The sequence below is a fragment of the Hoplias malabaricus genome, chromosome X2 (genome assembly GCF_029633855.1).
Source record: "Hoplias malabaricus isolate fHopMal1 chromosome X2, fHopMal1.hap1, whole genome shotgun sequence".
NCBI classification, from domain to species: domain Eukaryota; kingdom Metazoa; phylum Chordata; class Actinopteri; order Characiformes; family Erythrinidae; genus Hoplias; species Hoplias malabaricus.
In genome coordinates, this window is record NC_089819.1 from 27,799,348 (window position 1) to 27,825,564 (window position 26,217).

The 26,217-nt window shown below is 50.3% G+C and overlaps 1 protein-coding gene and 2 pseudogenes across 1 annotated transcript in view; 1 reads left to right on the top strand and 2 right to left on the bottom strand.

Annotated features, from left to right (window-relative positions):
• LOC136677324 (protein HIRA-like) overlaps positions 1–25,507 on the top strand; it is a 68,573-nt gene extending 43,066 nt beyond the window's left edge. Inside the window, exons 18-25 of the mRNA XM_066654839.1 lie at positions 3,100–3,248; positions 3,703–3,864; positions 7,552–7,610; positions 7,986–8,091; positions 21,200–21,322; positions 22,173–22,336; positions 23,321–23,409; positions 23,640–25,507. Of these exons, the coding sequence (XP_066510936.1) occupies positions 3,100–3,248; positions 3,703–3,864; positions 7,552–7,610; positions 7,986–8,091; positions 21,200–21,322; positions 22,173–22,336; positions 23,321–23,409; positions 23,640–23,756 (969 nt within the window). The 3' untranslated portion in view covers positions 23,757–25,507. The remainder of the gene's footprint in view (positions 1–3,099; positions 3,249–3,702; positions 3,865–7,551; positions 7,611–7,985; positions 8,092–21,199; positions 21,323–22,172; positions 22,337–23,320; positions 23,410–23,639) is intronic.
• Positions 8,300–8,938, bottom strand: LOC136676363 (RNA-binding protein 25-like; annotated as a pseudogene).
• LOC136676362 (uncharacterized) lies at positions 10,805–12,179 on the bottom strand (annotated as a pseudogene).
• Positions 25,508–26,217: the final 710 nt, after the last annotated feature.

Consider the following 26,217-nt stretch of genomic DNA (forward strand, 5'->3'; position numbering starts at 1 on the left):
GCACACAGGTATACACACACACACACACACTACAGAACTCATTCAGCACACAGGTACACACACACACTACAGAACTCATTCAGCACACAGGTACACACACACTACAGAACTCATTCAGCACACAGGTACACACACACACACACACACACTACAGACCTCATTCAGCACACAGGTACACACACACACACACACACACACACACACACTACAGACCTCATTCAGCACACAGGTATACACACACACTACAGAACTCATTTAGCACACAGGTACGCACACACACACACACACACACACACAAACCGCAGAAATCATTCAGCACACAGGTATACACACACTACAGAACTCATTCAGCACACAGGTACACACACACACACACACACACACACTACAGAACTCATTCAGCACACAGGTACACACACACACACACACTACAGAAATCATTCAGCACACAGGTACACACACACTGCAGAAATCATTCAGCACACAGGTATACACACACACACACACACTACAGAACTCATTTAGCACACAGGTACACACACACACTACAGAACTCATTCAGCACACAGGTACACACACACACACACACACACTACAGAACTCATTCAGCACACAGGTACACACACACACACATACTACAGAACTCATTCAGCACACAGGTACACACACACACACACATACTACAGAACTCATTCAGCACACAGGTACACACACACACACACACACACACACTACAGAAATCATTCAGCACACAGGTATACACACACACACACACACACTACAGAACTCATTCAGCACACAGGTACACACACACACACTACAGAACTCACTCAGCACACAGGTATACACACACACACACACACACCCTACAGAACTCACTCAGCACACAGGTACACACAAACACACACACTACAGAACTCATTCAGCACACAGGTATACACACACACACACACTACAGAAATCATTCAGCACACAGGTATACACACACACACACACACTACAGAACTCATTCAGCACACAGGTACACACACACACACTACAGAACTCACTCAGCACACAGGTATACACACACACTACAGAACTCACTCAGCACACAGGTACACACACAAACACACACACTACAGAACTCACTCAGCACACAGGTATACACACACACACACACACACACTACAGAACTCATTCAGCACACAGGTACACACACACACGCTATAGAACTCATTCAGCACACAGGTACACACACACACTACAGAACTCATTCAGCACACAGGTACACACACACTACAGAACTCATTCAGCACACAGGTACACACACACACATACTACAGAACTCATTCAGCACACAGGTACACACACACACACTACAGAAATCATTCAGCACACAGGTACACACACACACACTACAGAACTCATTCAGCACACAGGTACACACACACACACACACTACAGAACTTATTCAGCACACAGGTACACACACACACATACTACAGAACTCATTCAGGACACAGGTACACACACACACACACACACTACAGAAATCATTCAGCACACAGGTATACACACACACACTACAGAACTCATTCAGCACACAGGTACACACACACACACTACAGAACTCACTCAGCACACAGGTATACACACAAACACACACACACACACACTACAGAACTCATTCAGCACACAGGTATACACACACACACACACACTACAGAACTCACTCAGCACACAGGTATACACACACACACTACAGAACTCACTCAGCACACAGGTATACACACACACACTACAGAACTCACTCAGCACACAGGTACACACACACACACACACTACAGAACTCATTCAGCACACAGGTACACACACACACTACAGAACTCATTCAGCACACAGGTACACACACACTACAGAACTCATTCAGCACACAGGTACACACACACACACACACACACACACTACAGACCTCATTCAGCACACAGGTACACACACACACACACACACACACACTACAGACCTCATTCAGCACACAGGTACACACACACACACACACACTACAGACCTCATTCAGCACACAGGTACACACACACACACACACTACAGACCTCATTCAGCACACAGGTACACACACACAAACGAAATCATTCAGCACACAGGTATACACACACACACACACTACAGAACTCATTCAGCACATAGGTACACACACACACACACACTACAGAACTCATTCAGCACACAGGTACACACACACACACACTACAGAACTCATTCAGCACACAGGTATACACACACACACACACACACTACAGAACTCATTCAGCACACAGGTACACACACACACACTACAGAACTCATTCAGCACACAGGTACACACACACACACACACACTACAGAACTCATTCAGCACACAGGTATATACACACACACACACTACTGTAATCAAAACTTTCACTGTGCACCTTTTACTATGACTTTGAATCATATTCATTATTTCATAATAAGGATTTTCTCTTTAATTAAAATTGTTTCTTAAATTGAGACTTGTTTTATTGATTTGAATCATTCATTTAAAGCCCAGTCCCATTTTAAAGGGGACATATTATACCTCTGTTTAAACAAGTTACAGTAGGTTTAAGGGCTATAGAAAATATGTGGATTGAAGTTCTTACAGTGTTACAGTGTATTTACAGTGACATGGTGGCCTTGCAGCTACCGACTACTGACCAGAGGCTGCTGTAGCGCAGGACTGAACAGTGTGTGTGTGTCGTACAGCATAGTGCTCAGCATCAAGAGCTGAGGTGTATTCCACAAAGACGAATTTCTCCTCTCACCCAGGCTTTTAGCCCAAAGTCAAGTTGAAGGGGGTGCTGTTTCTGGATCTGGCTCTAACTCTGAAGTCCTGCTTTGTGCGATACCCAGAAAGAGCTTCAGTTACATTCAGAACAACACAAGACTTGTTGATATCTGTGGTTGCTTATGCCTTGAGGAGAAGGAGCCTTCTGTTTGTGCGTGTGTGTATGAGACTGATTAGCTTGTCTCTCTCCCTGTGTGTGTGTGTGTGTGTGTGTGTGTGTGTGTGTGTGTGTGTGTGTGTGTGTGCTCGCACAGGTGGGTACGGAACCTGTCCTGTACCTGGAGGTGGAGAATGAGGTCTTCATTGTTGCCGGAGCTCGAATCAGCCAGGTCCGGTGCAGCAGGGATGGGCGAGAGTGGGACGTGGTTCTGCCCAGCCGCATCACCATGGTTACGGGGAGCAGGTAAGCACACGGTGGACAGTATGGACATGTGACCGATGTACCTAACAATCTGTCTCTGCCACCTCATACTGGCAAACGTTCCTCAAACCTCTCTACATCATGGAAACAAGTGGAGAGCTAAGCGCTGTTGATGAATCAGCTTCAACGCATTAAATCAAGCTCCACCCACTACTGCCACTTTTGCATATTTGCATTAGCATGCCCTAATTTATGCAGATGTTTCAGGAGTGAGTCAATGAGAAGGCACTGCTGCGTTTATGTTGTGTTTTTAGATGAATGTCATGTATAGTGTTGATTTTATTTTTTATTGTTTATTAAAATAGTTAATACCTTCATTTTAAAATTATCTGAAATCTACTGCTCTATAAACACATCTGAGATGACTGAGATGACTGAAGCCTGGATACGGACACACACACACACTCATAATCTCTCTCTCTCTGTCTCTGTGCAGTGATGTCGTTGCTGTGGTCTGTGAGGACCGGACGCTTTCTGTTTTTTCAGCTTGTGGGCGGAGACTTCTGCCATCAATCATGCTCCCTGCCCCCATCTCAGCGCTGCATTGCTCCGCCTTTTTCGTTATGGCGCTGACCGCCTCAGCGACCCTCTCCGTGTGGTAATGACACCGACTCACTCATCACACCTTCATGAAAAATGCCATAACCTCTCTCTCTCTCTATCCATCCGTCTCCCCCCCCCCCACACACACACTCTTCAATCACCTCTCTTTTTTGTCTTCTATTCTATTACACTTTCTGCTATATTTGTCCTTCTCAAGTTTTATGTTTCCTTTCTTTTTCTATTTTCTTTCTCAGTTCTCTCTCTGTCTCTTCTGCTTTTCCTTTGTTTTTCTCTCTCCCTCTCTTTCTCCTTTCCCAGTTCTTATTCTCTTTTTCCACAGTCTCCTTTCTCGTTTTCTGTTGCTGTACTATCTCAATTTTGTCTCATTTTTTATTCATTTTCTTTCTCTCCCCCTCTCTCTCTCTCTCTCTCTCTCTCCCCCCCCTCTCTCTTTCTCCCTCTGGACCCAGTTTCTCTCATTAAGGTTATTTTAAGTGTGTACTCACTGTTGTCTTGTTCCGTGGCCGATCACGATTGTCCCTCCCTCCCCACTCCCCCCGCTGGCCAGTGCTCACACTGCGTTTAATTTTCAGGACCCAAACACACTTACATCATGAGGTGGTGGCATTTTATTTAGAATAAAGGCGCTTTTGTCTTGTTTGAACTTTGTGGCTTATTTGAAGTCGTGTTGACGGCAGTGACTCTGGGCACTTTCACATGCTTTAATGATTTATAGATTACACGCTCAGTTATGTTTCTTATGTCTTATATAACGGCAGGTATAGACGTCTTTATGGATCTGAGCAGTCACACATTTAAACGAAGGTCTCAGTGAACTCTGCCCTCAGCGCTGGACCAGAGTGACCCCTGTGTGTTTGTTTACAGCGAGTGAGACGGTCCGGTTCTGTGCTTGGACTCAGTTAGTGATCACACTAGAGGCCAGTGACCGGACGCATAAGACCATCTTAACTCAGATATTTCCCCTAAGATTGCTCCTGCTTTTTTTCAGCGCTCTTCTAAAAGAACACATTTCTCCTCTGTGGTCAGGTTTATTTTTTCTCTCTTGCTCCTTTAGTTTCCATCGCGTTTATTGTAAAAGCCATTAAGGCGGCTCTCAAATAGCAGCGTTCAGTGAACACTTTTTTCAGCGAAGCTCATTACAGCCACAAAACCTCAGTCTCTTTGGGAAATACCTGACAGTGTTCCCTCAGATCAGTGAAATGTCTGAGGAGTTTTATGGGACACACTTAAGCAATTCCGAAGCTAGATCAGTCTTTAAGGCTGATATATAAGGAATAAACATAAGGTGCAGCCAGCCTCAGCTCCACACACAACAGTACTGAGTCCAACAGAACCGTGCCCTGGCCCAAGTTCTCCAGTGTGTCCAGGCCCAGATCCAGTACGTAGCGTTCACACTGGCACTCTATTTTTATTAAACCCTCGAAGGTGCATTCAGCAGACAGTGTGTGTAAACCTTTGTGTGTATACCTGTATGGCATCAGAACAGGGCCAAACGTTTTGAGATCCAAAAAGCAGAGTCCATAAGTAAGAAATGAAATTTCGAAAAGCAGAGGACTGATATTAATGTTGAGGTTTGTCAACAAACTATTTCCATATTCACCGATCTGTTTTGTATTTGCCCTTTTCATGGTGCTTCCTCTCAGACCCTGTTCACACCTAGTCACTTCGTGTGACTAGTACCTGGATTGTATCCTGATCAGATTTTAACTGCGTGTTTACACTTGGTAGTCAAAACTCTGGTTACTCAGACTGAAAACCCATTGCTGTGGGAGGGGTTTGGGGAGTACTGGGAGGGGTTTGAAGTGTACTGGGAGGAGTTTGGGGTGTGTTAGGAGGGGTTTGGGGTGTACTGGGAGGGGTTTGGTGTGTAGTGGGAGGGGTGTGGGATGTACTGGGAGGGGTTTGAAGTGTACTGGGAGGAGTTTGGGGTGTAGTGGGAGGGGTTTGAAGTGTCCTGGGAGGGGTATGGGGTGTACTGGGAGGGGTTTGGAGAGTACTGGTAGGGGTTTGAGGTGTGTTAGGAGGGGTGTGGGGTGTAGTGGGAGGGGTTTGAGGGGTGTACTGGGAGGGGTTTGGAGAGTACTGGGAGGAGTTTGGGGTGTAGTGGGAGGGGTTTGGTGTGTAGTGGGAGGGGTGTGGGATGTAATGGGAGGGGTTTGAAGAGTACTGGGAGGGGTTTGAGGTGTGTTAGGAGGGGTTTGGGTGTAGTGGGAGGGGTGTGGGGTGTACTGGGAGGGGTTTGGGGTGTGTTAGGAAGGGTTTGGGGTGTAGTGGGAGGGGTGTGGGGTGTACTGGGAGGGGTTTGGGGTGTGTTAGGAAGGGTTTGGGGTGTAGTGGGAGGGGTTTGGGGTGTAGTGGGAGGGGTGTGGGGTGTAGTGGGAGGGGTTTGGAGAGTACTGGGAGGGGTTTGGGGTGTGTTAGGAGGGGTTCGGGGTGTGTTAGGAAGGGTTTGTTGTGTGTTAGGACGGGTTTGGGGTGTAATGGGAGAGGTTTGGGGAGTGTTAGGAGGGGTTTGGGGTGTGTTAGGAGGGGTTTGAGGTGTGTTAGGAAGGGTTTGTGGTGTAATGGGGGTTTGTGGTGTGTAGTGGAAGGGGTGTGGGCTGTGTTAGGAGGGGTTTGAGGTGTATTAGGAAGGGTTTGGGGTGTAATGGGGGGGGTTTGTGGTGTGTAGTGGGAGGGGTTTGGGGTGTGTTAGGAGGGGTTTGAGGTGTAATGGGAGGGGTTTGGGGTGTGTTAGGAGGGGTTTGGGGTTTGTTAGGAGGGGTTTGGGGTGTACTGGGAGGGGTTTGAGGTGTGTTAGGAGGGGTTTGGGGTGTGTTAGGAAGGGTTTGGGGTGTGTTAGGAAGGGTTTGGGGTGTAATGGGAGGGGTTTGGGGTGTGTTAGGAGGGGTTTGGGGTGTACTGGGAGGGGTTTGGGGTGTGTTAGGAGGGGTTTGGGGTGTACTGGGAGGGGTTTGGGGTGTGTTAGGTGGGGTTTGGGGTGTACTGGGAGGGGTTTGAGGTTTGTTAGGAAGGGTTTGGGGTGTAATGGGAGGGGTTTGGGGTGTGTTAGGAGGGGTTTGGGGTGTACTGGGAGGGGTTTGAGGTGTGTTAGGAAGGGTTTGGGGTGTAATGGGAGGGGTTTGGGGTGTGTTAGGAGGGGTTTGAGGTGTGTTAGGAGGGGTTTGAGGTGTAATGGGAGGGGTTTTATATCAGTGTAAACCCCTCCTAGTACACTCCAAACCAAATGTGTCCCTGAAGTGGTTTGTGTGATGGGATTTGTACCTGTTTTAAATTTGTCTTGGGTGCGTTTACACTTGTATTTTTATGTGAATTTAGCCTTAGCCTTAGCCTTATCCTGATATAATCCTGATACTCAAGACACATGAAGTGACCAGGTGTAAACGGGATCTAGATTATGCTCCTCTCAGTCTCACTTTCTCTTGGAAAACCTTGGAACTGAAAGCCAGACTGAGGAGGAGGGCAATGAAAAGTGCAATATACAAAATAAAGGAGTAAATAAAGAAATATTCTGTTTAAACATCAGTTTTTAAAACTCTCAACATTAATAAAAGTACTTAGTTCTGGATTCTGTTTTTCGGCCGTGTTCTGACGACGAAGGCCTGTGTCTCTCTGCTTCTCTGTGTAGTTTGTGGTGGAAGTGTTGTGTTGTTTACTCTGATGGTTGTTTGTAAACATGTGTCATGTTCGTTCGTTAAAATAACTCTTCTCTTTCCTGCAGGGACGTCCAGAAGCAGGTGGCTCTGGTCAGGAACGAGTCTCTGACCTCCATCTTCTCAGGTACGCTGTGAGTCTTCATTCTGGAGTCGGGAGTTTCGCAGAGTCAGCACCACACACACCTCACTTTCCTCTCTCTCCGTCTGAAAATAGACTAGCGTCAGCACAATCATAATTATTCCCTCTCTCGCTTTCTATTTTTCTTCTTTCCATCTCTCTCTCTCTCACTATTCTCTGTCTTTCTCATTTTTTTCTTCTTTCCATCTCTCTCTCTCTCACTATTCTCTGTCTTTCTCATTTTTATTCTATCTCTCACTCTGTTTTTTCTCTTTATCTTCACCCATATATCTGTCTCTCACACACTCAATTCTCTTCTCTCTCACGCTGTTTTATTCTCTCTCCATTTTTGCACCACCCATGTATCCTCTCTCTCTCTAGGTGCCGATGTTACAGTGAGTTCCTCTATGTTGACTGATCAGGGCGTCCCTGTGGTGGCTCTCTCCAACGGGAAATCTTTCTGCTTCAGCTCCGCTATGGAGACGTGGTAAGACACACACACACTCTCTCTCTCTCCTCTCTCTCATACTCTCCTCTCTTTTGCTCTCTCTCGCTCCTCTCTTTCACCCTCTCTCTCTCGCTCCTCTCTTTCACCCTCTCTCTCTCTCGCTCCTCTCTTTCACCCTCTCTCTCTCTCGCTCCTCTCTTTCACCCTCTCTCTCTCTCGCTCCTCTCTTTTGCTCTCTCTCGCTCCTCTCTTTCACCCTCTCTCTCTCGCTCCTCTCTTTCACCCTCTCTCTCTCTCGCTCCTCTCTTTCACCCTCTCTCTCTCTCGCTCCTCTCTTTCACCCTCTCTCTCTCTCGCTCCTCTCTTTCACCCTCTCTCTCTCTCTCGCTCCTCTCTTTCACCCTCTCTCTCTCGCTCCTCTCTTTCACCCTCTCTCTCTCGCTCCTCTCTTTCACCCTCTCTCTCTCTCGCTCCTCTCTTTCACCCTCTCTCTCTCTCGCTCCTCTCTTTCACCCTCTCTCTCTCTCGCTCCTCTCTTTCACCCTCTCTCTCTCTCGCTCCTCTCTTTCACCCTCTCTCTCTCTCTCGCTCCTCTCTTTCACCCTCTCTCTCTCTCGCTCCTCTCTTTCACCCTCTCTCTCTCGCTCCTCTCTTTCACCCTCTCTCTCTCTCGCTCCTCTCTTTCACCCTCTCTCTCTCTCGCTCCTCTCTTTCACCCTCACCCTCTCGCTCCTCTCTTTCACCCTCACCCTCTCGCTCCTCTCTCTCACCCTCTCTCTCTCGCTCCTCTCTTTCTCGCTCCTCTCTTTCACCCTCTCTCTCTCGCTCCTCTCTTTCACCCTCTCTCTCTCTCGCTCCTCTCTTTCACCCTCTCTCTCTCTCTCTCTCGCTCCTCTCTTTCACCCTCTCTCTCTCTCGCTCCTCTCTTTCACCCTCTCTCTCTCTCGCTCCTCTCTTTCACCCTCTCTCTCTCTCGCTCCTCTCTTTCACCCTCTCTCTCTTTCTCGCTCCTCTCTTTCACCCTCTCTCTCTCCTCTCTTTCACCCTCTCTCTCTCCTCTCTTTCACCCTCTCTCTCGCTCCTCTCTTTCACCCTCTCTCTCGCTCCTCTCTTTCACCCTCTCTCTCGCTCCTCTCTTTCACCCTCTCTCTCTCGCTCCTCTCTTTCACCCTCTCTCTCTCGCTCCCCTCTTTCACCCTCTCTCGCTCCCTTCTTTCACCCTCTCTCGCTCCCCTCTTTCACCCTCTCTCTCTCGCTCCTCTTTCACCCTCTCTCTCTCTCGCTCCTCTTTCACCCTCTCTCTCTCTCGCTCCTTTCACCCTCTCTCTCTCGCTCCTCTTTCACCCTCTCTCTCTCGCTCCTCTTTCACCCTCTCTCTCTCTCTCTCCTCTTTCACCCTCTCTCTCTCTCTCCTCTTTCACCCTCTCTCTCGCTCCCCTCTTTCACCCTCTCTCGCTCCCCTCTTTCACCCTCTCTCCCCTCTTTCACCCTCTCTCTCGCTCCCCTTTTTCACCCTCTCTCTCTCGCTCCCCTCTTTCACTCTCTCTCGCTCCCCTCTTTCACCCTCTCTCTCGCTCCCCTCTTTCACCCTCTCTCTCTCGCTCCTCTTTCACCCTCTCTCTCTCGCTCCTCTTTCACCCTCTCTCTCTCGCTCCTCTTTCACCCTCTCTCTCTCGCTCTTCTTTCACCCTCTCTCTCTCGCTCCTCTTTCACCCTCTCTCTCTCTTGCTCCTCTTTCACCCTCTCTCTCTCTCGCTCCTCTTTCACCCTCTCTCTCTCTCGCTCCTCTTTCACCCTCTCTCTCTCTCTCCTCTTTCACCCTCTCTCTCTCTCTCTCCTCTTTCACCCTCTCTCTCGCTCCCCTCTTTCACCCTCTCTCTCGCTCCCCTCTTTCACCCTCTCTCTCGCTCCCCTCTTTCACCCTCTCTCTCGCTCCCCTCTTTCACCCTCTCTCTCGCTCCCCTCTTTCACCCTCTCTCTCGCTCCTCTCTTTCACCCTCTCTCTCTCGCTCCTCTCTTTCACCCTCTCTCTCTCGCTCCTCTCTTTCACCCTCTCTCTCTCGCTCACCCTCTCTCTCGCTCCTCTTTCACCCTCTCTCTCTCGCTCCTCTCTTTCACCCTCTCTCTTTCACCCTCTCTCTCGCTCCTCTTTCACCCTCTCTCTCTCGCTCCTCTTTCACCCTCTCTCTCTCTCGCTCCTCTCTTTCACCCTCTCTCTCTCTCGCTCCTCTCTTTCTCGCTCCTCTCTTTCACCCTCTCTCTCTCTCTCTCCTCTTTCACCCTCTCTCTCGCTCCCCTCTTTCACCCTCTCTCTCGCTCCCCTCTTTCACCCTCTCTCTCGCTCCCCTCTTTCACCCTCTCTCTCGCTCCCCTCTTTCACCCTCTCTCTCGCTCCCCTCTTTCACCCTCTCTCTCGCTCCCCTCTTTCACCCTCTCTCTCGCTCCTCTCTTTCACCCTCTCTCTCTCGCTCCTCTCTTTCACCCTCTCTCTCTCGCTCCTCTCTTTCACCCTCTCTCTCTCGCTCACCCTCTCTCTCGCTCCTCTTTCACCCTCTCTCTTTCACCCTCTCTCTCTCGCTCCTCTCTTTCACCCTCTCTCTTTCACCCTCTCTCTCGCTCCTCTTTCACCCTCTCTCTCTCGCTCCTCTTTCACCCTCTCTCTCTCTCGCTCCTCTCTTTCACCCTCTCTCTCTCTCGCTCCTCTCTTTCTCGCTCCTCTCTTTCACCCTCTCTCTCTCTCGCTCCTCTCTTTCACCCTCTCTCTCTCGCTCCTCTCTTTCACCCTCTCTCTCTCTCGCTCCTCTCTTTCACCCTCTCTCTCTCGCTCCTCTCTTTCACCCTCTCTCTCTCGCTCCTCTCTTTCACCCTCTCTCTCGCTCCTCTCTTTCACCCTCTCTCTCTCTCGCTCCTCTCTTTCACCCTCTCTCTCTCGCTCCTCTCTTTCACCCTCTCTCTCTCGCTCCTCTCTTTCACCCTCTCTCTCTCGCTCCTCTCTTTCACCCTCTCTCTCGCTCCTCTCTTTCACCCTCTCTCTCTCTCGCTCCTCTCTTTCACCCTCGCTCCTCTCTTTCTCTCTCTCCTCTCTTTCACCCTCTCTTTCTCGCTCCTCTCTTTCACCCTCTCTCGCTCCTCTCTTTCACCCTCTCTCTCTCGCTCCTCTCTTTCACCCTCTCTCTCTCTCGCTCCTCTCTTTCACCCTCTCTCTCTCGCTCCTCTCTTTCACCCTCTCTCTCTCGCTCCTCTCTTTCACCCTCTCTCTCTCGCTCCTCTCTTTCACCCTCTCTCTCTCTCGCTCCTCTCTTTCACCCTCTCTCTCTCTCGCTCCTCTCTTTCACCCTCTCTCTCTCTCGCTCCTCTCTTTCTCTCTCTCCTCTCTTTCACCCTCTCTCTCTCGCTCCTCTTTCACCCTCTCTCTCTCGCTCCTCTCTTTCACCCTCTCTCTCTCTCTCCTTTCACCCTCTCTCTCGCTCCTCTTTCACCCTCTCTCTCGCTCCTCTTTCACCCTCTCTCACGCTCCTCTCTTTCACCCTCTCTCTCTCGCTCCTCTCTTTCACCCTCTCTCTCTCGCTCCTCTCTTTCACCCTCTCTCTCTCGCTCCTCTCTTTCACCCTCTCTCTCTCGCTCCTCTCTTTCACCCTCTCTCTCGCTCCTCTCTTTCACCCTCTCTCTCTCGCTCCCTTCTTTCACCCTCTCTCGCTCCCCTCTTTCACCCTCTCTCTCTCGCTCCCTTCTTTCACCCTCTCTCGCTCCCCTCTTTCACCCTCTCTCTCGCTCCTCTTTCACCCTCTCTCTCTCGCTCCTCTTTCACCCTCTCTCTCTCGCTCCTCTTTCACCCTCTCTCTCTCTCGCTCCTCTTTCACCCTCTCTCTCTCTCGCTCCTCTTTCACCCTCTCTCGCTCCTCTTTCACCCTCTCTCGCTCCTCTTTCACCCTCTCTCGCTCCTCTTTCACCCTCTCTCTCTCGCTCCTCTTTCACCCTCTCTCTCTCGCTCCTCTTTCACCCTCTCTCTCTCGCTCCTCTTTCACCCTCTCTCTCTCTCGCTCCTCTCTTTCACCTTCTCTCTCTCGCTCCTCTCTTTCACCCTCTCTCTCTCGCTCCTCTTTCACCCTCTCTCTCTCTCGCTCCTCTTTCACCCTCTCTCTCTCGCTCCTCTCTTTCACCCTCTCTCTCTCGCTCCTCTTTCACCCTCTCTCTCTCGCTCCTCTCTTTCACCCTCTCTCTCTCGCTCCTCTCTTTCACCCTCTCTCTCTCGCTCACCCTCTCTCTCGCTCCTCTTTCACCCTCTCTCTTTCACCCTCTCTCTCTCGCTCCTCTCTTTCACCCTCTCTCTTCACCCTCTCTCTCGCTCCTCTTTCACCCTCTCTCTCTCGCTCCTCTTTCACCCTCTCTCTCTCTCGCTCCTCTCTTTCACCCTCTCTCTCTCTCGCTCCTCTCTTTCTCGCTCCTATCTTTCACCCTCTCTCTCTCTCGCTCCTCTCTTTCACCCTCTCTCTCTCGCTCCTCTCTTTCACCCTCTCTCTCTCTCGCTCCTCTCTTTCACCCTCTCTCTCTCGCTCCTCTCTTTCACCCTCTCTCTCTCGCTCCTCTCTTTCACCCTCTCTCTCGCTCCTCTCTTTCACCCTCTCTCTCTCTCGCTCCTCTCTTTCACCCTCTCTCTCTCGCTCCTCTCTTTCACCCTCTCTCTCTCGCTCCTCTCTTTCACCCTCTCTCTCTCGCTCCTCTCTTTCACCCTCTCTCTCGCTCCTCTCTTTCACCCTCTCTCTCTCTCGCTCCTCTCTTTCACCCTCTCTCTCTCGCTCCTCTCTTTCTCTCTCTCCTCTCTTTCACCCTCTCTTCTCGCTCCTCTCTTTCACCCTCTCTCTCTCTCGCTCCTCTCTTTCACCCTCTCTCTCTCGCTCCTCTCTTTCACCCTCTCTCTCTCTCGCTCCTCTCTTTCACCCTCTCTCTCTCGCTCCTCTCTTTCACCCTCTCTCTCTCGCTCCTCTCTTTCACCCTCTCTCTCTCGCTCCTCTCTTTCACCCTCTCTCTCTCGCTCCTCTCTTTCACCCTCTCTCTCTCGCTCCTCTCTTTCACCCTCTCTCTCTCGCTCCTCTCTTTCACCCTCTCTCTCTCTCGCTCCTCTCTTTCACCCTCTCTCTCTCTCGCTCCTCTCTTTCTCTCTCTCCTCTCTTTCACCCTCTCTCTCTCGCTCCTCTTTCACCCTCTCTCTCTCGCTCCTCTCTTTCACCCTCTCTCTCTCTCTCCTTTCACCCTCTCTCTCGCTCCTCTCTTTCACCCTCTCTCTCTCGCTCCTCTCTTTCACCCTCTCTCTCTCGCTCCTCTCTTTCACCCTCTCTCTCTCGCTCCTCTTTCACCCTCTCTCTCTCGCTCCTCTCTTTCACCTTCTCTCTCTCGCTCCTCTCTTTCACCCTCTCTCTCTCGCTCCTCTTTCACCCTCTCTCTCTCTCGCTCCTCTTTCACCCTCTCTCTCTCGCTCCTCTCTTTCACCCTCTCTCTCTCGCTCCTCTTTCACCCTCTCTCTCTCGCTCCTCTTTCACCCTCTCTCTCGCTCCTCTTTCACCCTCTCTCTCTCGCTCCTCTCTTTCACCTTCTCTCTCTCGCTCCTCTCTTTCACCCTCTCTCTCTCGCTCCTCTTTCACCCTCTCTCTCTCTCGCTCCTCTTTCACCCTCTCTCTCTCGCTCCTCTCTTTCACCCTCTCTCTCTCGCTCCTCTTTCACCCTCTCTCTCTCGCTCCTCTTTCACCCTCTCTCTCGCTCCTCTTTCACCCTCTCTCTCGCTCCCCTCTTTCACCCTCTCTCTCGCTCCCCTCTTTCACCCTCTCTCTCGCTCCCCTCTTTCACCCTCTCTCTCGCTCCCCTCTTTCACCCTCTCTCTCGCTCCCCTCTTTCACCCTCTCTCTCGCTCCTCTCTTTCACCCTCTCTCTCTCGCTCCTCTCTTTCACCCTCTCTCTCTCGCTCACCCTCTCTCTCGCTCCTCTCTTTCACCCTCTCTCTTTCACCCTCTCTCTCTCGCTCCTCTCTTTCACCCTCTCTCTTTCACCCTCTCTCTCTCGCTCCTCTTTCACCCTCTCTCTCTCTCTCGCTCCTCTCTTTCACCCTCTCTCTCTCTCGCTCCTCTCTTTCACCCTCTCTCTCTCTCGCTCCTCTCTTTCTCGCTCCTCTCTTTCACCCTCTCTCTCTCTCGCTCCTCTCTTTCACCCTCTCTCTCTCGCTCCTCTCTTTCACCCTCTCTCTCTCGCTCCTCTCTTTCACCCTCTCTCTCGCTCCTCTCTTTCACCCTCTCTCTCTCTCGCTCCTCTCTTTCACCCTCTCTCTCTCGCTCCTCTCTTTCACCCTCTCTCTCTCGCTCCTCTCTTTCACCCTCTCTCTCTCGCTCCTCTCTTTCACCCTCTCTCTCGCTCCTCTCTTTCACCCTCTCTCTCTCTCGCTCCTCTCTTTCACCCTCTCTCTCTCGCTCCTCTCTTTCTCTCTCTCCTCTCTTTCACCCTCTCTTTCTCGCTCCTCTCTTTCACCCTCTCTCTCTCTCGCTCCTCTCTTTCACCCTCTCTCTCTCGCTCCTCTCTTTCACCCTCTCTCTCTCTCGCTCCTCTCTTTCACCCTCTCTCTCTCGCTCCTCTCTTTCACCCTCTCTCTCTCGCTCCTCTCTTTCACCCTCTCTCTCTCGCTCCTCTCTTTCACCCTCTCTCTCGCTCCTCTCTTTCACCCTCTCTCTCTCTCGCTCCTCTCTTTCACCCTCTCTCTCTCTCGCTCCTCTCTTTCTCTCTCTCCTCTCTTTCACCCTCTCTCTCTCGCTCCTCTTTCACCCTCTCTCTCTCGCTCCTCTCTTTCACCCTCTCTCTCTCTCTCCTTTCACCCTCTCTCTCGCTCCTCTTTCACCCTCTCTCTCGCTCCTCTTTCACCCTCTCTCACGCTCCTCTCTTTCACCCTCTCTCTCTCGCTCCTCTCTTTCACCCTCTCTCTCTCGCTCCTCTCTTTCACCCTCTCTCTCGCTCCTCTCTTTCACCCTCTCTCTCTCGCTCCTCTCTTTCACCCTCTCTCTCGCTCCTCTCTTTCACCCTCTCTCTCTCGCTCCCTTCTTTCACCCTCTCTCGCTCCCCTCTTTCACCCTCTCTCTCTCGCTCCCTTCTTTCACCCTCTCTCGCTCCCCTCTTTCACCCTCTCTCTCGCTCCTCTTTCACCCTCTCTCTCTCGCTCCTCTTTCACCCTCTCTCTCTCGCTCCTCTTTCACCCTCTCTCTCTCTCGCTCCTCTTTCACCCTCTCTCTCTCTCGCTCCTCTTTCACCCTCTCTCGCTCCTCTTTCACCCTCTCTCGCTCCTCTTTCACCCTCTCTCTCTCGCTCCTCTTTCACCCTCTCTCTCTCGCTCCTCTTTCACCCTCTCTCTCTCGCTCCTCTTTCACCCTCTCTCTCTCTCGCTCCTCTCTTTCACCTTCTCTCTCTCGCTCCTCTCTTTCACCCTCTCTCTCTCGCTCCTCTTTCACCCTCTCTCTCTCTCGCTCCTCTTTCACCCTCTCTCTCTCGCTCCTCTCTTTCACCCTCTCTCTCTCGCTCCTCTTTCACCCTCTCTCTCTCGCTCCTCTTTCACCCTCTCTCTCGCTCCTCTTTCACCCTCTCTCTCGCTCCCCTCTTTCACCCTCTCTCTCGCTCCCCTCTTTCACCCTCTCTCTCGCTCCCCTCTTTCACCCTCTCTCTCGCTCCCCTCTTTCACCCTCTCTCTCGCTCCCCTCTTTCACCCTCTCTCTCGCTCCTCTCTTTCACCCTCTCTCTCTCGCTCCTCTCTTTCACCCTCTCTCTCTCGCTCACCCTCTCTCTCGCTCCTCTCTTTCACCCTCTCTCTTTCACCCTCTCTCTCTCGCTCCTCTCTTTCACCCTCTCTCTTTCACCCTCTCTCTCTCGCTCCTCTTTCACCCTCTCTCTCTCTCTCGCTCCTCTCTTTCACCCTCTCTCTCTCTCGCTCCTCTCTTTCACCCTCTCTCTCTCTCGCTCCTCTCTTTCTCGCTCCTCTCTTTCACCCTCTCTCTCTCGCTCCTCTCTTTCTCTCGCTCCTCTCTTTCACCCTCTCTCTCTCTCGCTCCTCTCTTTCACCCTCTCTCTCTCGCTCCTCTCTTTCACCCTCTCTCTCGCTCCTCTCTTTCACCCTCTCTCTCTCTCGCTCCTCTCTTTCACCCTCTCTCTCTCTCGCTCCTCTCTTTCTCTCTCTCCTCTCTTTCACCCTCTCTCTCTCGCTCCTCTCTTTCACCCTCTCTCTCTCTCTCCTTTCACCCTCTCTCTCGCTCCTCTTTCACCCTCTCTCTCGCTCCTCTCTTTCACCCTCTCTCTCGCTCCTCTCTTTCACCCTCTCTCTTGCTCCTCTCTTTCACCCTCTCTCTCTCGCTCCTCTCTTTCACCCTCTCTCTCGCTCCTCTCTTTTACCCTCTCTCTCTCGCTCCTCTCTTTCACCCTCTCTCTCTCGCTCCTCTCTTTCACCCTCTCTCTCGCTCCCCTCTTTCACCCTCTCTCTCGCTCCCCTCTTTCACCCTCTCTCTCGCTCCCCTCTTTCACCCTCTCTCTCTCGCTCCCTTCTTTCACCCTCTCTCGCTCCCCTCTTTCACCCTCTCTCTCGCTCCTCTTTCACCCTCTCTCTCTCGCTCCTCTTTCACCCTCTCTCTCTCTCGCTCCTCTTTCACCCTCTCTCTCTCGCTCCTCTTTCACCCTCTCTCTCTCGCTCCTCTTTCACCCTCTCTCTCTCTCGCTCCTCTCTTTCACCCTCTCTCTCTCGCTCCTCTCTTTCACCCTCTCTCTCTCGCTCCTCTTTCACCCTCTCTCTCTCTCGCTCCTCTTTCACCCTCTCTCTCTCGCTCCTCTCTTTCACCCTCTCTCTCTCGCTCCTCTCTTTCACCCTCTCTCTCTCGCTCCTCTCTTTCACCCTCTCTCTCTCGCTCCTCTCTTTCACCCTCTCTCTCTCGCTCCTCTCTTTCACCCTCTCTCTCTCGCTCCTCTTTCACCCTCTCTCTCTCGCTCCTCTTTCACCCTCTCTCTCGCTCCTCTTTCACCCTCTCTCTCGCTCCCCTCTTTCACCCTCTCTCTCGCTCCCCTCTTTCACCCTCTCTCTCGCTCCCCTCTTTCACCCTCTCTCCTCTCTTTCACTCTCGCTCCCCTCTTTCACCCTCTCTCTCTCGCTCCCCTCTTTCACCCTCTCTCTCGCTCCTCTTTCACCCTCTCTCTCTCGCTCTTCTTTCACCCTCTCTCTCTCTCTCCTCTTTCACCCTCTCGCTCCCCTCTTTCACCCTTTCTCTCGCTCCCCTCTTTCACCCTCTCTCTCGCTCCCCTCTTTCACCCTCTCTCTCGCTCCTCTCTTTCACCCTCTCTCTCTCGCTCACCCTCTCTCTCTCGCTCCTCTTTCACCCTCTCTCTTTCACCCTCTCTCTCTCTCTCTCGCTCCTCTCTTTCACCCTCTCTCTCTCTCTCTCGCTCCTCTCTTTCACCCTCTCTCTCTCGCTCCTCTCTTTCACCCTCTCTCTCTCGCTCCTCTCTTTCACCCTCTCTCTCTCTCGCTCCTCTCTTTCACCCTCTCTCTCTCTCTCGCTCCTCTCTTTCACCCTCTCTCTCTCTCTCGCTCCTGTCTTTCACCCTCTCTCTCTCTCGCTCCTCTCTTTCACCCTCTCTCTCTCGCTCCTCTCTTTCACCCTCTCTCTCTCGCTCCTCTTTCTCTCTCTCCTCTCTTTCACCCTCTCTCTCTCCTCTCTTTCACCCTCTCTCTCTCTCGCTCCTCTCTTTCACCCTCTCTCTCTCTCTCGCTCCTCTCTTTCACCCTCTCTCTCGCTCCTTTTTCACCCTCTCTCTCGCTCCTCTTTCACCCTCTCTCTCTCTCGCTCCTTTTTCACCCTCTCTCTCTCTCGCTCCTTTTTCACCCTCTCTCTCTCTCGCTCCTCTTTCACCCTCTCTCTCTCTCGCTCCTCTTTCACCCTCTCTCTCTCTCGCTCCTCTTTCACTCTCTCTCTCGCTCCTCTTTCACCCTCTCTCTCTCTCGCTCCTCTTTCACCCTCTCTCTCTCGCTCCTCTTTCACCCTCTCTCTCTCGCTCCTCTTTCACCCTCTCTCTCTCTCTCCTCTTTCACCCTCTCTCTCGCTCCCCTCTTTCACCCTCTCTCTCGCTCCCCTCTTTCACCCTCTCTCTCGCTCCCTTCTTTCACTCTCTCTCTCGCTCCCCTCTTTCACCCTCTCTCTCGCTCCCCTCTTTCACCCTCTTTCTCGCTCCCCTCTTTCACCCTCTTTCTCGCTCCCCTCTTTCACCCTCTCTCTCGCTCCCCTCTTTCACCCTCTCTCTCTCACTCCTCTTTCACCCTCTCTCTCTCGCTCCTCTTTCACCCTCTCTCTCTCGCTCCTCTTTCACCCTCTCTCTCGCTCCTCTTTCACCCTCTCTCTCTCGCTCCTCTTTCACCCTCTCTCTCTCTCGCTCCTTTCACCCTCTCTCTCTCGCCCCTCTTTCACCCTCTCTCTCGCTCCCCTCTTTCACCCTCTCTCTCGCTCCCCTCTTTCACCCTCTCTCTCTCGCTCCTCTTTCACCCTCTCTCTCTCTCGCTCCTCTTTCACCCTCTCTCTCTCGCTCCTCTTTCACCCTCTCTCTCTCTCGCTCCTCTTTCACCCTCTCTCTCGCTCCCCTCTTTCACCCTCTCTCTCGCTCCCTTCTTTCACCCTCTCTCTCGCTCCCCTCTTTCACCCTCTCTCTCGCTCCTCTTTCACCCTCTCTCTCTCTCTCGCTCCTCTTTCACCCTCTCTCTCTCTCGCTCCTCTTTCACCCTCTCTCTCTCTCGCTCCTCTTTCACCCTCTCTCTCTCTCGCTCCTCTTTCACCCTCTCTCTCTCGCTCCTCTTTCACCCTCTCTCTCTCTCTCCTCTTTCACCCTCTCTCTCGCTCCCCTCTTTCACCCTCTCTCTCGCTCCCCTCTTTCACCCTCTCTCTCGCTCCCTTCTTTCACTCTCTCTCTCGCTCCCCTCTTTCACCCTCTCTCTCGCTCCCCTCTTTCACCCTCTTTCTCGCTCCCCTCTTTCACCCTCTTTCTCGCTCCCCTCTTTCACCCTCTCTCTCGCTCCCCTCTTTCACCCTCTCTCTCGCTCCCCTCTTTCACCCTCTCTCTCTCGCTCCTCTTTCACCCTCTCTCTCTCGCTCCTCTTTCACCCTCTCTCTCTCTCGCTCCTCTTTCACCCTCTCTCTCGCTCCTCTTTCACCCTCTCTCTCTCGCTCCTCTTTCACCCTCTCTCTCTCTCGCTCCTTTCACCCTCTCTCTCTCGCTCCTCTTTCACCCTCTCTCTCTCTCTCTCGCTCCTCTTTCACCCCCTTTCTCGCTCCCCTCTTTCACCCTCTCTCTCGCTCCCCTCTTTCACCTTCTCTCTCGCTCCCCTCTTTCACCCTCTCTCTCGCTCCCCTCTTTCACCCTCTCTCTCACTCCCCTCTTTCACCCTCTCTCTCTCCCCCTCCCCTCTTTCACCCTCTCTCTCCCCCTCCTCTCTTTCACCCTCTCTCTCCCCCTCCTCTCTTTCACCTTCTCTCTCCCCCTCCTCTCTTTCACCCTCTCTCTCCCACTCCCCTCTTTCACCCTCTCTCTCGCTCCCCTCTTTCACCCTCGCTCCCCTCTCTCTCCCCTCTCTCGCTCCCCTCTTTCACCCTCTCTCTTGCTCCCCTCTCTCACCCTCTCTCTCGCTCCCCTCTCTCACCCTCTCTCTCGCTCCCCTCTCTCACCCTCTCTCTCGCTCCCCTCTCTCACCCTCTCTCGCTCCCCTCTCTCACCCTCTCTTTCCCCCTCTTTCACTCTCTCTCTCGCTCTCTTTCACCCTCTCTCTCTCTCTCTCCTCTCTCACCCTTTCTCTCGCTCCTCTTTCACCCTCTCTCTCGCTCTCTCTTTAACCCTCTCTCTCGCTCTCTCTCACCCTCTCTCTCTCGCTCTCTTTCACCCTCTCTCTCGCTCTCTCACCCTCTCGCTCCTCTCTTTCACCCTCTCGCTCCTCTCTTTCACCCTCTCTTTCCCCCTCTTTCACTCTCTCTCTCGCTCTCTTTCACCCTCTCTCTCTCTCTCTCCTCTCTCACCCTTTCTCTCGCTCCTCTTTCACCCTCTCTCTCGCTCTCTCTTTAACCCTCTCTCTCGCTCTCTCTCACCCTCTCTCTCTCGCTCTCTTTCACCCTCTCTCTCGCTCTCTCACCCTCTCGCTCCTCTCTTTCACCCTCTCGCTCCTCTCTTTCACCCTCTCTCTTTCTCTCTCTCTCTCTCCTCTTATACTTTAATCACATGTCTGTATTGTTGCTCTCTGGACTAAATCTCATCTCTCTCCAGAGGGACAGCTAATGTTAACTCTGAATTGAAGTTAATGGAACCAGACCATCTTTTTCTGATTCTCCATTCATCATGAAATGTTAGCACAGTATAAAGAGCAGCTGGGGTTTCATAAATACATAGAAAAGAAGTAGCTATGAGCTGTTAATCCAAGCTGGTGCTTACGACTGATGTAGTGTCCTCTCTTTACCAGAGTACACCAATCAACCAGCACATTATCACCACCTCCTCGTTTCTGCACTCACAGTCCACTCTCTCAGCTCCACTGACCACACACGAGCACTCTGTAGCTCTACAATCACAGACTGTAGTCCAGCTGTGGCTCTGCATACTTTGTTACCCCCCTTCCCCCTGTCCCTCAGCGCTCAGGACCCCCACAGAGCAGGTGTGATGTGGTGGTGGATCATTCTCAGCGCTGCAGTGACACTGACGTGGTGGTGGTGTGTTAGTGTGTGTTGTGCTGGTGTAGAGTGGATCAGACACAGCAGTGCTGCTGGAGTTTTTAAACCCTGTGTCCACTCTCTGTCCACTCTGTGAGACACTCCTCCCTCGTTGGTCCACCTTGTAGATGTAGAGTCAGAGACAGTAGCTCTGTGTCTGTGTGTGTGGGTCATCCTCTGGCGCTGCTGTGTCTGATCCACCCGTACCACACTGAAATGGAAGGAGAATGAAAAGTATGCTTGAAGCCCCCCCCCCACCCCCCCACCCCCCCAGTCGCAACATCAATGGACAATGGACGCACGTGGCCTCTTTGTTTAAAACAAAGCAAATCTGGTTGCTATAGCTACTATGAAAAGTGTTGTTTTTGTCATGATGCTGTGAGTCCCTCACTCTGTTTCAGGAACCTGATCGTGGATAAACAGGATGCTCTGGTGCAGTGTGCAGACTTCAGGAACTGTGTCTCCTCCCTGGATGCGTTAGGTTCCACGGGGCCACTGGCCGCTGCACAGGGCCGCAATCTGAGGTACGAGCTTTCAACAGGAAGAACTTCAACAGCCCCAACGTTATATTTAAATGAGTGGGGTAACGGGTCACCAAAAGAGGAAAAGGAAGACCAACGTAACAGCATCAAAGAACAGATCAGAATGGGCGTAACCTCACGCTCTGAACTGGGGGAACCTCACACACACACACACACACACACACAGGGCCAAACTGGGATCGTTGATCCTGCCGGGAATCATGATATTACTCAGGCCACACACACACACTCACATCTACAGTATCTGCATGAATATGGCTGATAGGCGTGCAGACCAGATGACAGGCCACTGGGAAATCTCCAGGTTCTCCTGATGTCCAGTCCAGGCCTGCACACACACACACACACACACAAGTTTCCCAGCATTTGTAGGGAATGTGAATAGAAGCTCACCATAAAGAGTCCCACACCATTTCAAACAGTGGAAGGGGCTCACCGTTCTTCACTGTGACTAATCGACTCGTGTAAAGAGCATATGGCGTATTAAGGGTTAATGCACAGTGTCATTACATAAACAAGTCCCAATATCACTATTATCACAATATTGATTTTTTTATTATTCTTTAAAAATTAACAATATTATCACGAACGATGCGACACGGCACAGCCCTAAACTTTACATATAAACACACTATAAGCGAAGAGTTCTGAGCTGTTTAAGCTCCGCCCCTCCTGGCAGTGAACGTCTCAGAACGTCCTGCGTGTCTCAAGAACCGTGGACTCGCTCCACGACAACATGCCCCCACCCTCCTGAGAACTAAAGAAGTTTAGGATGAGATTGAGATGGTTTTCATAACTGCTTTATTAAATGAACCCCCCTTGTCTCCCCCAGTGCTGGCCGCCTGGCGTCCCGTCTGTCCTCTACTCCTCACCAGCTGCAGCAGGGGATGACCCTGGCGTTCCTGGAGCAGCAGGTCTCCTCCGCCCTCATCCTCCGCTCCTCCGCCGAGTTTCACCACTGGCTCCTCATCTACACTCGCTTCATCGTCAACGAGGGTGAGACACCCACAGCTTTTAACCTGCGGTGTTTTTCAGCTCTGATCTCTGTCTTGTTTCTAATGAAGGACCACATTCACGTCTCAGACGATGGCACATGTGAATAGCTTGGTGTCTCCTGGGGAGTAACACACACAGGGCTCATCTGGAGTCCTTGTGTCCCCCTCCAGATAATTCCTCTCATTTCTCTGGTTGGGGCTGCACAGTCGGGCTGCGTGAGCCTCATATCTGTGAGTGAAGGGTTTTCGGCGCTGTGCAGTTCAGCTGAGCACAGCCTGACAGCGCACACCGACACGTGCTGACGATAAAAACCAGTTTCTGAGAGAGAGCAGGTGTCAGCGCCTGCTGCTGGAGGAACAGAGGAGTTGTGAAATAAGACGGTTCTACTCTGTTTAGAAGCACAGCTGGCGCTAACAGACACTTGTGGTTTAACACACACCACAGCAGATGATTTTCCAGTGAAACTGAGGCTCAAATCACACACATTAAGAGATAAAGAGTCGAGTGAAGGCTCTTCTGAGTGTTGTGTCTGTTTTCAGCTTCATTCCTCTCTGTTTTAACCCAAACTCAGCTCTAAACTCACACTGCGGGGGGAGACTGGGCTTGTGTTTTATCCCCCACCCGTTTACAGAGTGTGACATCAGCAGTCAGTGAGCTCCCACAGCGCCCCCTCCCTGTGGCTCTCTTAAATGCACATGAATTAACTCTTTGGACTTGTACTTAATTTAGACACCAAATTGCGTCATACCGCCCAACCCTACGCCCAACTTTGAAAAAACAGACGAGGGCATTTTTGCAGTAGCTTAGTTGATTAGCTATGATGTCACATGACATTTTTAAACCCATTAAACTCAAAACTCAGCGTTTCTTTAACACTAACACTGTCTTAAATGTTGTATATTACCATTGTTTAAAATATGTAACTTACGTTTAGGCTGGATTCGTAAAGATCAAATATGTTAATCGTGGTGTGTGTGTGTGCAGGTTATGAACAGCGTTTAAGAGAGCTGTGTAAGGACCTGCTAGGACCAGTTCACAAATCCAGCAGCAGCTCCTGGGAGCCCACGGTTCTGGTGAGAGTCCCACACACTCCGCCGTTGTCAATTACAGCTGTAGTGTTTCAAGAATTCATATTCTTTATTTTACAAATCCCCCACTCCTCCAAAAAATGTCTTGTGTGTATGTTCACACCTCAGCACTTCCCTTTACTGTGGAAGCTTTAATGATGCTTCAGATATTAATGAAAGTGACTGTGTGATGTTTCTCTTCTGTCTCCTGACTGTGTGTGTGTGTGTGTGTGTAGGGTCTGAAGAAGAGGGATGTTTTAGCAGAGGTTTTGCCAGTGATTGGTCAGAACCTTCGTTTTCAGAGGCTCTTCACCGAGTACCAGGACCAGCTGGAGCTGCTCCGTCTCAAATAGCACTGTTTTTTGAGCCCCTCGTGAATTTGTGACCCTGTTTTTACCCCCTCTTGGTCGTCACTAGCAGTCTGCCTTAGGCCTGGACCTGCAGAGACACTCAACTCCCATGATCCTCTCGGAGGACACCCCCTCCCTGTCTGTGTAACAGATGAACGAATGAATGAACGAACAAACTCCAGTGATAAGACTCCTGCGCTGATGCTTTTAGGAGATGAGTTTGGTAAATAACAATAATGTGTGATGAGTGTGAACTGCTCGAAGGTGGATAACAATTCAGAAGCGAAAGATTCTGTGTTTCTGCTTCTCCTTCATCCTTCCGTCTCTCTCTCTCTCTCTCTGTTGTGTTCTCTGTGGCTATGACTGATTGCGAGGATTTGAAGCTGGTGTTTGAGTCAATACTGAGTCTTATAAATCACATACATACAGATATTGAATAATATTGAGTCAATACTGAATCAGTGGAGCAGACTGAATCGGTATGAATCAGTACCGCAGTAATGAAGTGGATACTGAATCACTATGATTTGTGCTCAGCCAGTGGAAGCGATATTGAATCATATTGATTGAGTCGTCTCAATACTGAATCAATAGAGCAGTGTGAATCAGTATTTTGATAATAGAGTTTATACTGAATCGTTTTGAATCATGCTCAGCCAGTAGAGGCTAAATTAAATCCTATTGGTTTAATATCGGATACCGAATCAATGTAGACTGGCACTGAATAATACAGGATCTGTATGAATCATTCAACCACTGATGGAGGTATTGATTCATATTGGATTAGTGGTCTCAGTGCTGAGTCAATGAAGCAGACAGACTCAGTATGAATTATTGGAACTGATACTGAATCAAACTGAATTTGTATGAATCACACTCAGGCAGGGGAAGTGATAAAGAATCATATCAGTACTGTATGATTCAGTGAAGCCCTTATTGATTCAGTGGGTTTTGATGCTGAATCCGCAAAATACGAAGAAGAGGAGCTGATCCTGGAGTCCAACTGCATCTGTATGAATCATTCTGAATCAGTGCAGAGAACACAATGTGTTTTTGATTCATTGGAGCCGATACTGAATCACGTATGTGGGTTAGGGTCAGTCTCTCTCTGCCATGTGTTTCTGAGGATTGGAGAGTGGACCTGACACTGAATCAATGAAGCCTGTACCGATTCATATTGAATCAGTGGATTTTACTGAATTACCTTCAATCCACTAATTCAGTATGAATCGTTGTAGTCGAGGTAATTCAGTACAATTTATTATGCTCTCCACTGGATATGATTCATATTGATTCGTTATATTTATTATCTCTCTCTCCACCCTCTATCCTCTCCTTTGTTTTTTTTCCCTTCATTTTGTATTTTCTTTAATGCACATTTCTCATATTCTCTCTTTATTTTGTTCTTACCCTCTATTATCTTTTCTCTCATTCTTTTTTTTTAAATCTTTTTTTCAGTTCTTTTTCTCTCTCTCTGTCTCTGATCTATAAAGCCATCATTGTTGTTTTGGATCACACCCAAGCCTGGCCAGGAGGCCATTTTGCGTGTGTGAAGTGAGGGATGAGAGGAGAAGAACTGAAGAGGCAGAGTGTCTCTCTCACTGTTATTAAATATTAACCCCTCTCCTGATTGGACAGACACCTGTGAGCTAGCTCTGTATTTGTAAATGTTTGTAAACACATTTTTTGGTTGTTTTTTCTAGAAAATGAAGTGGCAAAGAAGACAAGTATTAACATAGAAAAAAAATAAAGAACTGACCAACACAAGCTCCTGAGAAGTGTTTTGGAGATGTTTAGGGTTTATTCTTGGTTACAGTCTGATGTCAGCTCAATAATCTCATCATGAATCACCTCAGAGTTTAGTGTAGACTCTAAACTGCTGCTGTGCTTGTTATTGCTGTTAATCCTCTCAGCTCTGGAGGAACAGATAAAATAACAAGGAGTATAGCTCTTTGCTTCTAAACCAAGCTTCTTTGAGCTAAACTTTTCCTTAAGCACTCTGAGGGAGAAACAACATTAAACATTTTCAGAAGATGGGTCTAGTGCTCCCATTGGGGAAAATAACGTGTCACAGCTCCAAGAAGGAGAAAAAAAAAGATCAAAACAAAATAAGTCCAAAAACAAAGAGCTATAATTAAGCAGACACACAAACACACAGTGTAGCATTACACTGAAAAATTAATTGTTTTTGGGTTTTACTGCAATTAGATAACTATAATAAATATGACACAGTGACTAGCTTAGAATGGACAAGCGGTAAATAAAATAAATGATAAATACACTGTTTCGGAGTATACTGCACTTCAGTTTGAGAGAGTATTGCACATGAGTACTCAAAAAAAGTTCTAAAACAAATGCTGCTCAGAATGACACACATGATTGTGATTAAGGTTTGGAAACAGAGGCAGACCATGTGTCCAGAGAGCACTAGGTTTTGGGACACATCTGCAGTGTTTGTGATCTA